At 46.8% G+C, this 12,085-nt stretch overlaps 1 protein-coding gene across 1 annotated transcript; it reads right to left on the bottom strand.

Annotated features, from left to right (window-relative positions):
• Nucleotides 1-9,025: 9,025 nt before the first annotated feature.
• On the bottom strand, nt 9,026-11,454 carry ATP5ME (ATP synthase membrane subunit e). Its single transcript, XM_074813844.1, has 4 exons — nt 11,318-11,454; nt 11,079-11,133; nt 10,674-10,772; nt 9,026-9,165 (listed from the first exon to the last, which is right to left on the bottom strand). Exons 1-4 carry the CDS (start codon nt 11,351-11,353, stop codon nt 9,140-9,142), a joined length of 216 nt encoding a protein of 71 aa, XP_074669945.1. The 5' UTR covers nt 11,354-11,454; the 3' UTR covers nt 9,026-9,139.
• Between the last annotated feature and the right edge of the window lie 631 nt (nt 11,455-12,085).

Raw genomic sequence — 12,085 nt, 5'->3', positions numbered from 1 at the left:
CTCGGTGTTGGGACCATTTCTGTTCAACATATTTATTGATGATCTTGATAAGGACATAGAGTGTATCATCAGTAAATTCGCAGATGACACCAAGTGGGAGTGTCGATCTGCATGAGGATAGGGAGGCTCTACAGAGAGACTTGGATAGATTGGATCAGTGGGCCAACGTTAATCCGATGAACTTCAACAAGGCCAAGTGCCAGGTCCTGCACTTGGGCCACAACAACCCCATGCATCGCTACAGGCTTGGGGAGGTGTGGCTGGAGAGCTGTCTGGAAGAGAAGGATCTGGGGGTTCTAATTGACAAGCAGCTGAACATGAGCCAGCAGTGTGCCCAGGTGGCCAAGAAAGCCAACGGCATCCTGGCTTGTATTAGAAATAGTGTGACCAGCAGAAGTAGGGAGGTGATAGTCCCCCTGTACTCTGCACTGGTGAGGCCACACCTGGAGTATTGTGTCCAGTTTTGGGCACCTCAATACAAGAGAGATATCAAGGTGCAGAGCGAGTACAGAGGAGGGCAATGAAGCTGGTGAAGGGCCTGGAGAATAAATCCTATGAGGAGCGATTGAAGGAGCTGGGACTGTTTAGTTTGAGGAGGAGAAGGCTGAGGGGAGACCTCATCACTCTCTACAGCTACCTGAAAGGACATTGTAGAGAGGTTGGTGCTGGTCTCTTCTCACAAGTAATTAGCGACAGAACAAGAGGGAATGGCTTTAAACTGCAACAGGGGAGGTTTAGACTGGACATTAGGAAAAGATTTTTCACAGAAAGAGTGGTCAGACAGTGGAATAGGCTGCCCAGGGAGGTTGTGGAGTCACCATCCCTGGATGTGTTTAAGGGTCGTTTAGATGAGATGTTGGGGATATGGTGTAGGGGACAACTTTGTAGAGGAGGGCTGATGGTTGGACTTGATGATCCCAAGGGTCTTTTCCAACCTGAATGATTCTGTGATTCTGTGATTGCAGAGTGATGAGCACTGTGGCTGACCACAAGCCACCATACACTTAAATGCTGAGAAAAGCTCCTTATGTCCTCAAACAGGAAATTTCCAGGAAATAAAACCAAGAGGCTAATCTTCCTGTCCCCTGTGCCCAAGAGTGCCACAGGATGCTCCAGCAAGGCTTCTCACACAAGGAGTGTGGGGTGCCTGGCCAGCACACCCAGCACTGCTGGCAGGACCCAGGGCTGTGGGTGGCTGTGGCCCATCCTCTTGCATACACCTGGGAGCGCACCTCGTACCGCACCACATCGGGACAGGCGTGCTGCCATGTATTTCCGAGGGGGACCATGCACACATGCAGAGGGGTGTCCGCGGACATGATGGGTGGGGTGCCAGTGGAGGAGAAGGCTGTTTCTCAAGGGTGGCCCAACTCCATCGGAGCAGGACGGTCTCCGAGGCTCCCCTGTGCACCAGTGGTACTGGGGCAGCCTGTGAGCCCCACTGCAGTGGGGACCTCACATGTGTGTGTAGCAGGAAGCTGTGCCGTGTTGGTGGGGACAGGACAAGCCTCCCCACTGTCTCCCCCACCACCTTCTGCATCTCCCTCCTGCCACTCCCCTGTCTGCTCATGGCACCTTGGGCACCCCAGGCAGAGCACACAGTTCTACTGCCCATGGCCATTTTGCTGGACCATTTCTGGAGGTCATGTGTCCTAGCTGCTCTGGAGCTGACTGCCTTTCATGTTGCTGTGGGAAGCCATGTGCAGCAATCAGAGGGCATTAAGAGAAACAGCAAGCCAAGACATTGAACATTCCTTTTACTTTCCCCTTGCACTGTATCTGTCTCTGGTAGTATACAGTCTGTAGGTAAAACTTTTTCCCTGCAACTTAATGTCAGGGACTGCAGAGTTCTTGCCTGTCTTCTGCACACAAGTGTCGCAGATTAAAATATTAACACAGTCATGATTTAACAGGAATTTTAGATTTATTAATAAATAACAGCAATTGATCATTTACAAAATAATTCAGAAAATATAAAAATAGCAACTTATTTACAGATTCTAAAATGACAAGGTTCACACTAACTTACTTCATGGTATCTTTATTTATACATATGTACATGCACATACACAAACACAAAACGTACAAACACACAGAGATAAAAGTATTCGGATCCAGTAGAATAAAGTATGTACCCACACACCAGTAAGCAGAGAAAGAGTGGGTGAAAGAGAAGCTAGCTCAAAGTAAAATTTCCCTCCTCTCAAATTTAGAGTAAATACTCACAATGCCTTGGCATTCCTCAACGGGCGATAATTGAGACTTGAGCGGGTTGACTTTGCCCTGGCCTTCGGTCAGCTCTGGCAGCAGACGACACCTTCAGGGTTTGGGTACCTGAGAGATGTCCCAGCTCAGGGGAGATGCTGGTCACAGGCTGCTGCAATCCAGGAGAGCTCAAAGGGTCTCCCTTGTGGTCGCCATTTATAGGGTCCAAGACTTTTGTCAGATACCTTTTACTCACACCCAGCTCAAAGTATTCTGGTGCCTTCCAGCAGTTGCACAAGAACTTGATGAATGTGCAACTGTTATTGTTCCCATCTGACTGCATCCCAGGCACAGGTGTGCCAGGAGCAATTGGGAGGGGCAGGAGCCAGGGTCTTTAAGGGGGTGCCTTATCTCCACAGATTGATATATAGTTCAGGGGAGGTGGGTGGAATCACAGCTAGCACCAAGCAGCCCAAGAGGGAGTGGCGGGGAGGGGTAAGAATTGCACTACCACAAGAAGTTACATCCCTGCCGGACAGTCATCAGTAACTTCTCCTTTGAGGGAAAGACCTGTGACAGGAAGCAGAAGTGATCCTTGCAGGTCCATAGGCAAGCAGCATGTCTGCACTGGTGTATCTGAGAGGAGGTGCAGGGTGGGAAAGGACCGGCAAGACAACACACAGCTGCAATCTGAGATTATCCAACAGTAAAGTGCAGGGTAGCACTTCTCACTCATCCATGGTACCTTGGGACGGGCCCCAAACCCTCATCTCCCAGGCTGGCTCATCAAAGGAAAGCATTAATGGCACAATGCAATGCCCCAGAGAGGGCAGCTGGTGGAAGGAACGCCTTCCCTCCCCACATCTGGGGAGACAGTGTGATGAGATGCTTCATCTGCTGCTCCTGCTGTCTTCTCGTCTGACACACAGGTCATGTCCAGCCACAGCATGTACAGCCCTGAGCTCCGGACAGCCTGCCACGTCCCTTCTGCCCCTGACCGTGACTCTCACTCCCACTGCCTAACACACGCTGAGTGTCTGAGAGGAATGCTGACTTTCTTGTACCACACAGACCAGGGGATGAAAATAACTTTTTTTTTGTGTTTTTGTAAAATGGTACCATCTAACCACATAGCCAATTTGCTGAAAGATTGGGACCACTGTCCTTTCTGGTCAGCAGTCCCTTACTACTAGATGTTTCTACATCTTGTTGCACCATTGCATCCATACCACTTGCAATTTGCTTCCCATTGGAGGTATTAGCCAGTTAAATTTGGCATGGTTTGTACCCACAGTGCTCCCCCTTGGCGGCTGGGAGCTGGCTGCCCAGACTTACTTGGCACGAAGGGAAGGGCCAAGAAAAAGATTTTTCCCACATCTGAGAGAAAAGTGGTATCATTGTAACACAATTTCAGGAGAGGTCTCCTGACCAATCAACTCCCTGTTGAGTGCTGTAGAGTGATTTATCTTTGCTTCTGGCATATTTACCTATACCCCAAGGAAGTATTTTCACCTCTGGCTTGATGCAGCTTTCAAGTCCAGTGGAAGACAAGAGGGGCCCTGTTTTTTAAGTGCCTCACTGAAGCAGGTAATGCAACAGACCTCCATTCTTGGTTTTGAAGGCAGTGGGCAGGAGGGTAGAGAAATTAATATCCCTGTGAGACTGACAGGGGAGGTTTCTCAGAGAGGCGCTCAGAGGCAAAGAGTAAATTTTCCCTCCATGCAGGAGAAAGGTCTGGCTTCAGTGGGTAGCTGCCAAGGGATTTTTAATGCTGCGGCTTAGCCAGCATCTGCTGTCCCAGATGGAAGGGGTGGGACAAGCTGACTCAAGACAAGCTCTTTACTGTGATACCAAAAAAGCATGTGGGTGCCCTTCAGCTGTTCCCTCTACTGGAGCCTAACCTGCTGCTGCTTCTGGTGAGTTGAGGTGCCTGACCTGGCACTGCCAGAGATGTTGGGAGCACATACAAGGTCTCTGCTGCTGGCAGAGCTGTGAGGGTGGCAGTTCCTGCAGAGAGGGAGGAAAAAACTGCCAAGGAGAATGGAGACCATGGTTCTGTCTTCAGCCACATCTCATGGATCTGGGAGAAGGGCTCATTGTCTTTTCCCAGCTGGCCACAGTCTGACTCCAGCTAAGGCTGGGAAGTGCTGCTCCCCTCCCAGGGGGAGCCTCCTGGGAGGGGAGCACTCAGCTCTTCAAAAGAAGAGATGGTATTGAACACCACAGATGGTGTTACAGATCCCAACTTCACCCTCCAGGCAGATGGACTGCATGATGGCACTCAGCGGAGGGGCTTTGTTCTTCTGGCAGCTCCAGATCCTGTGTAAGAAAACCTCTGTGAGAGCCCAGAGAGTACTGGATCCGAGGAAGATTTTGTTGCTGTCCGGAATGAATGTGGCTTGCATTACCTATCACAAATGCTTGCAAGAGAAAAATCTTTTTTCTCTGTACCTCCTACTCTACTCCTTCCACACAACCTTAAGGTGGGATATGGGGAAGATTAGGAAAAACATTCAGTAGAGAGAAATTTCTTTTCAAGCAGCAGCAGAGCACTGAGGAGTCAGACAAACCTAGTTCCAGGAGAAGGTGGTTGCAGTGTTTTCCAGACTACAGAGCAAACATGGGGGATCTTCTTTCTCATACCCTTTGAGAGGAAAGGCATTTTCTTATTGCTTCCTTCCTCATCTTGCCACTCTGAGACAAGTGGTCTCTGGTTGACTTTCTGCTTCAGTTTTTACCTCTCTTGAAGAAAATGTTGCCTTTCAACAGTTATCTGCCTCCTCTTCTCCTTGCTTTCTTCATCCCTTGGCACCTTACACTTGTGTAATACCACATGGGGTCAGACGGTCTGTCTTTCCTGCCTTCTCCTCTGCACCTTTCAATAATTCATGGTTGCTGTTACTTGCTGCTGGGGGTTGCAGTAGCCTCAGGCTCAAACAACACAGCTCTTTCTCCACTTATCTTGAAATCCATTGACAAACAAAATTTTCATCAAGTGTGCAGACAAATATTTGGCTTGGTGTGCACTCATGTGGTCAAGAATTGGCCTTACTTATTTCTTAGTGACAGCAGATAACTTACCAAAGGCTTATTTAACATGTTCACCCCATTTTTTCTCTTCTTTCTAGCAGCTTGGCAAAGAAGTTACACTGATCCTTTCTGCAGCAGTCTTTAGATGTGTCTGCAGTCTGATCTTACATTCCTCCCTTCCTGTAGAGGCAATTCCATCTGCTTTCTCAGGGTTGTAGAGGCTAAAGACTGGGACTGAATTCCCCCAACTGCAAGCAGCCTGATCACACACTGCCCAGGAAACCACCATTCAGCAGCACTACCCAACCACATAAGCGCTCTTAGTCTGCCACAGGTGCAAAGTCAAACTCTTTCCTTTTGCACCTTTGGATGACTGTTTTCCAAAACTGCTTGTGCACACTTGAACGCCTTTACTTTCCATGGGCTTGCCTCTCCCATGTGTTTTATCAGTGAAAAAATGAAGCCTTAGATCCAAACACCTGTATGAATCCTGTTCATAGGTCACGTGTATGAAATGGAGTAATCAAGTCTGTCTCAGAATCAAAGAAAGAATCTCTGGACTCTGGTTAAGTCTGACCACTCATGTTGTCAGAATTTGCTCTGTACTTGCTGCAACCTGTGTCTGCGGCATCTGGTCCTTTTCCTGTGCACCTCTGAGTATGAGGCTGTCTTCCCCAGAATCTCCCTCAGCTGAAGACAACAATTAGTTCACCCCTTGGCCTTCTCTTAAAAAAAAAAAAATTTTACTCATCCATTTCAGTCCTTTTGAATGTTAACTTTCCTAGGTGATGCTGTAACTAACTTAGTCTTGCTGCAAATTACTACAGCTGCCTAGCATTGGCTTTTTTTTGCTCAAATCTGATAATCATCTATTGACTGGCCAGAATGGGGTGGCAGAGTAATTTGGTCACTGTGGGATGGCTATAATGAGGCTTGTGGCACACTCCCCACCCACATTGGAATTCATCCCAATGTAAGACATATTACAAGGACAGTTTCTTGCCCGGGCCTGCAGCCAGGTTTTGAGGACTGTATGAAAAAGGTGGCACTTCTGCATCGTCCTGTGTGCAGGATTCTTGTACCCTAATCCCTACAGATGTGACAGACATCCTTGGCTTCAAAGGAAGAACTCATCCCCTTTACATTTAGAATGCAATCCAGCATTTATCAGCTAGGTTACAAGACAGACGTGGGCCCCAAATGCAGGACAACTGGGGAAGGAGGGTAACGAAGGCATAATGCAAAAGGCAGCAGATCGAGTCATTTGTGGCCCTAGAGCTAGGCGAGACAGCAAAACTCCACGCAGCTAGTGCTGCAGAAACCGCTGCATGTGGCCACTGCATTAAGTGTCCTCTATGAGAGGAGACCTCTTACCCTACTGCATGAGCTGGGACCCTACTCTGTGAAATGCATTGCATTTACTCACCAAGGAGAGGCTCAGCTTTGCTGGAAGCAGACATGCTGCCCTCAGTGAGTACAAAATCAGTGCTGGCATAAACAAACACAATGGTGGAAGTAAAAGGAGGGGAGGGAATAAACTCCCTCCTTTGTAGCACTCTCCACATTTTAATGAGGTGGGACAGCAGGAATAGGTAAAGGTGAGCACATTTAGCCCTCCAGAGAGCAACAAACCACAGCTGTTCTAGCAACAGGGTTCAGCTCCAGCAACTCAACGATAAAAGCAATACCTACCTTTACAGCCAGCCCTTAATGGAACTGCAGTAAAGGTATTTCAGCTTGAAGTAAATAAGCATCCTGTTATAACCACATTTTGCTCAAGCACCAAACCACAGCTGAATCCCAAGTGTTGAGTTTCAGTAGCTTTTCAGTAGCACATACTTCACATAACCACCATTTGACAGTTTACAGACTAGCACCAGAGACGTGGGCTTTAAAAACAAAGAGTAGTTTTCTAGTAATTCACATCAAATTTACAGCTTCTGAAAATAAGAAGCTTTTGAAAGAATATTAAGTATGCAACACATCCTGTTATCCTGAGACGTCAGGATATGATGCATTATTTCTGTTTTACAGAAGTAGAATTTTAAACTAATTGGCAGTCTAGATCTGTACTTTCATTACCATCACCTAATCATTTCAATACCATGAGGTATACATTCAAGCCAAAAATAACTAAAAAGCCAATCATGACAACAGGTAGCCAATTTTCCTGTTCCCTTTTTCTCCTTGAAAATATCCCATCTTAAGCCCTTATACCTGCAGTTACGAGATATGTTACACTTCCAATTCAAATCCAATTTTGTTGTATTTCAGTTCCTTATATTTCGTAAGACTTTCTTTTATTAGTTGAGAACATGCACTGGTAGTTAAGGATCTATTTCTTCCAAATCATGATCTAGAAGGGATTGTATATTTATTAAAAGCAATTAGTTTAATAAAACATGACAAACTATCACCTAGATCTGAAATCACTGCTTCAGCTAATCTGCAAAGTCAGGAGAAGGAAGTTAGCATTGTCCAAATAAGAAACCAGATCCCCAAATCCTAGAGTTACCAGTATTATTTACAGTGAGAAAAACAACACAAAACAAGTCACTCAACACCACAGCCTACGGGAATAGGCTTTTTACCTTCTGGAACATCAGGGCTACATCAAAAGAAGCATGGCTAGCAGGTTGACAGAGGTGATTCTCCCCCTCCACTCTTATAAGAGACCTCACCTGGAACACTACATTCAGCTCTGGAGCCCCTGACATAAGGATGACATGGACCTGCTCAAGCAGCCCCAGAGGAGGCCACAAAGATGATCAGGGGCTGGAGCACCTCCTTTATGAGGACAGGCTGAGACAGTTGGGGTTGTTCAGCCCAGAGAAGAGGGGCCTTCAGACAGACCTTGTAGCAGCCTTCCAGTACTTAAAAGTGGGCCACAGGAAAGATGGGGAGGGACTCTTTATCAGGGAGGGTAGTGATAGGATGAGGGGTAACAATTATAAACTGAAAGAGGGTAGATTTAGATTGGATATAAGTAAGAAATTCTTCACTGTGAGGGTGGTGAGACACTGGAACAGGTTGCCCAGAGAAGTTGTGGCTGCCCCCTCCCTGAAACGTTCAAGGTCAGGTCAGACGGGTCTTTGAGCAACATGATGTAGTGGAAGGTGTCCTTGCCCATGGCAGATGATCTTTAACTAGATGATCTTTACGGTCCCTTCCAACCCAAACCATTCTATTATCTGAGGTCTGTACAGCTGAGGAAAGTGCCTTAGCAGCTCACATGCTAAAAGCAGACTTAGTTTCACATTAAAAGCCTCTAACTTTTTAAATGTCAGTAACATGCAGTCAGTCACTTCTTATAAAAGAGACTTTGACTGTAACTTGTTCTTAGTTTTGGGCAACATTTGACCATCTGTTGAATCTGGAGAGGTATGTGTTTAGAAAGATCTGAGTAGTGAGTCAGCACCAATTCCTCAGATCTCAGCACGGTTTGACAAGTCACAATCAAATTTGACTGCATTGTCAAATGCAAGAATTGTGCAACAATCCACTGTGGTAACAAAGCTGAAAAAAGGTGACAGCAACACACTGGTCAAGACATTTAAAACAGGTTCAGGCAGCCAGTGCCACCAGCCTCCCCCACCTGCCCATATATATTAAATTGTATCTATTTTCTGATCATTACCTATGCAAAACAGGTGTAGTGAGTGGCTGTTGCTGGAGGAGTACAATGGGGTGTTTCAGCTGCAGCAATGGCCAGCTTGTGATAAATGCTTCCTGTCACATTCTGTAAGTACTTCTGCTGCTTTTCTCTGCAATTCTCTCAATAAATATCAACTGAAATTTTCAAAGTACTTTATTGATAGAATAGCATACAGAGTCCACCAACCACTGAACTGTTCAGAGCCTAGCCATGTATTTCCATATGTGAAATTATGATCCAATCTTTTGTTCATTTCAGTATGGACTCTTCACTTGCTAGGAGGGAAGGAAGCAAAAACACAGTTAGGACTACTAGTCACTCTCATGCAGTACTAAAATACACAAAGCATTAGTGGGATCAAAGGCTACCTTTAAGTATGCTATTTCCTTCTAGCCAGTTTTTATGATTCCTGCTTTTACTTATTCAACCAAAGTGTATGTCATTGCTTTGGGCTAAAGGCACTTTTCAGGCTTACTCATTAGTAAATAACAGTTTTCTGAACTGACAATTCAAATAAGCCCAGAAAGTGCTATCATTACAGATACATCCAGTTATCCATCGTTAAAGAACAATCTTCAACAACTGCACTGAATGAAGTTTTAACAATTACCTTTCTAACTGAAAAAACATACCAAAACCACTGTTGGGAAAGGAGATCAGTTATCTGTGTGCCACTTAGATAAACGTTCAAAACAAATAATCATAGAATTCCGTTATTAGGTGGAGTAGCAACACCATAGTACAGCCTCTGTCTCCAAAAATACAAGAAGTTTCAGCTAAACTAGAAAACATAAAAGATCCATTTATTTCGTCTATGACCTACAGAGACTATATTTAAGATGGTAAAACAGCTGTGCAAAATAGTTTTATCTCTAGTAAGAGATACAATTCACCAACTTGCATATTTGATTCTGTGTAGTTAATTTAATTTTACAGGGTTTTCTTCGACATTATTCTTGTTAAGACAATGCAAATACCACTATTTTCCAGGGAAATAGTTACTAAGTGTGTAGCTGCACCAAGAACAGCTTGCATGACTAACCAATTTGTTAAAAGTTCTTAACTGTAAGTCCACTTAATAAAACCTAGGTGAATTCAAGCTTGAGAGCACACCCCTCTGTAAGGCAGGGGGAGGAATCCTCTGTTAGAAATACCCAGGGGACAAGAAATAATCCTAAGGACAAGGGAAAGCATGCTGCAGGAGGAATACTATAGGGTGGAATGGAATGAGAAAGAAGCAGTACTAATCCCAGTTGATCACCTTCAGCATATTCTGTTCACATGAGATACAGCAAATACAGCCAACCTCTAACACTACACTAGCGACACCACTTAAAAATCTAAATTGCAATTACAAGATGGTTTAGATTATCAGCCACATTTGTGAGATTTCTGTATTGCATGGAGAAAAGGGATCACGCTTCCTGCACCCAACTGAATAAGGGACATCTGAGTACAATTAATATACAGTTCCACTTATTCCTCACAGAATAACCAGCAGCTTTTAGGAGTTTGTTTTCTCAGTGGAAATTTGGATAACCATTTAACAAGTCCTGTTCGGTTGCAAAAGTGTTCTTAAATCCTCCTCTGCTGATGCTTGTATTTTGAAAAGCTTGTCAAACAGAACTACTTACCCTTCACATAACCCTAACCGCTGCTCCATGGATCCACAGGGGTTTGCAGCCCACTGTCTGTAAGCCTAAATTTCTCCTAAAAGCACTGCACCTTCAAGCCAGTGTGTGCACTTTGACATGGGATGCAAAAAGTAAATTGAGGGACTAACCTTCTGCAAGCTCTTTTGCAATCCGCTCAAGTTCTTCACGCTTCTTTTTCTCTTCAGCCTCTATTCTTCTCTCTTCTTCAGCAATAGGCTTTAGGTAGTCTGCCATTAAACATTTGCTTTAAAATACAATTTGTAGAACCCAGCACAAAGCTCTGCACCTGCTAGCTCGCTCAAAAAGGAAGAAAAAGCAGTTTCACTGTCACAAAGTCGTATTTTATACGAAGCTGTGACTTCAAACCAGTAAGAGCCTGTCCCTGAGGGTCACCTGGGCAAGGCCCTGGCAGCTCCCGCTGCGACGGGGAAGGGGGAAATGGCGGCCGGGCCCGTGGCTGCGCGGCCCGCCTCAAGGTGACCTTACGGACTGCACGGGGGAGGAGGAGAGGCCGCCCGGGGCGCCGAACTCACCGTATCGTTTCTTGCCGTAGATCATCCCCACCAACAGGGCCGAGTACCGGGTGAACTGTGGGAGGCAGAGACAAGGACGCGCCCTTCGCTCAGTTCACGCGCGCCGACAGGCCGGGCCAGGCCCGGCTCGGCACCTCCCGCCCGTTCGCCACGGCCCATCGAGGCCATCGGCCACCCCCCCGCTCCGGAGCGTAGCGGGGCACCCGCACAGCGCCGGGGGAGCCGCCCGCCGTCCTCACCTTGATAAGCGGAGAAACCTGCACCGGCGGGATCATCCTGACGACGGCGGCTCTGCGGTAGCCGGAAGTAACGCCTGTAAAGCGGCGGTGGGGCGGAAGGAGGTCAGAGCTCCGCCCACCGAGGGCGGAACTGCGCGGCACAGAGCCTCTGTCAGCGCGGGGCGGGGACAAGCGTATCATAAAATATTTTTGTTTCACTGTCTGGTCACATGTCAAGCAGGGGTGAGGCGCCGTCAATTCCCCCGTGACAGAAAGTGGAGGACCCGTCCCCGCGGCCCGTCCCTCGGCCACCGCGGCGGGAAGGAGCGGACAGGGGTTTCTCCTCTCCGCCTGAGAGATGCCCGGCAGCCTACGGGAATGACATTGTGAGCCTTCAGTGTTGTCATCCTCTCCTACCGCCACGGGGAGGGAGGACTGGGAGGAGCGGAGCTGCGCATCAGCCCGTCTGGCAGCTGTCTCCCCAGTTGCGGGGAGTAGCGGGCACTAGGCCTGGGTGGGCATGTCACTACTTGTGCCCTGCGGACACAGTGCTTTCTGCAGGCACTGATCGCAGAGAAACTGCATTAACAACATTTTCTATGTTTGATCCAGAGGGCAAAGGACACGTTAGCAAAGCCTACAAAATACAATTCTGTGCTTGGTTCTTGAACCTTAACAAAATCATGTTGTTATGTGCTGGGCAACTAGAAATCTAGATTATGTTTCCTATTCTCTCACAAAATTAAGGAATCTGAATCTTAGCTGCCTGCTCATTAGTGCCATCATTTG

This window comes from Strix aluco, chromosome Z, assembly GCF_031877795.1.
Source record: "Strix aluco isolate bStrAlu1 chromosome Z, bStrAlu1.hap1, whole genome shotgun sequence".
Taxonomy (NCBI): domain Eukaryota; kingdom Metazoa; phylum Chordata; class Aves; order Strigiformes; family Strigidae; genus Strix; species Strix aluco.
The sequence above is the reverse complement of the archived record's forward strand: the minus strand, read 5'-3'. Positions and strand labels throughout refer to the sequence as shown.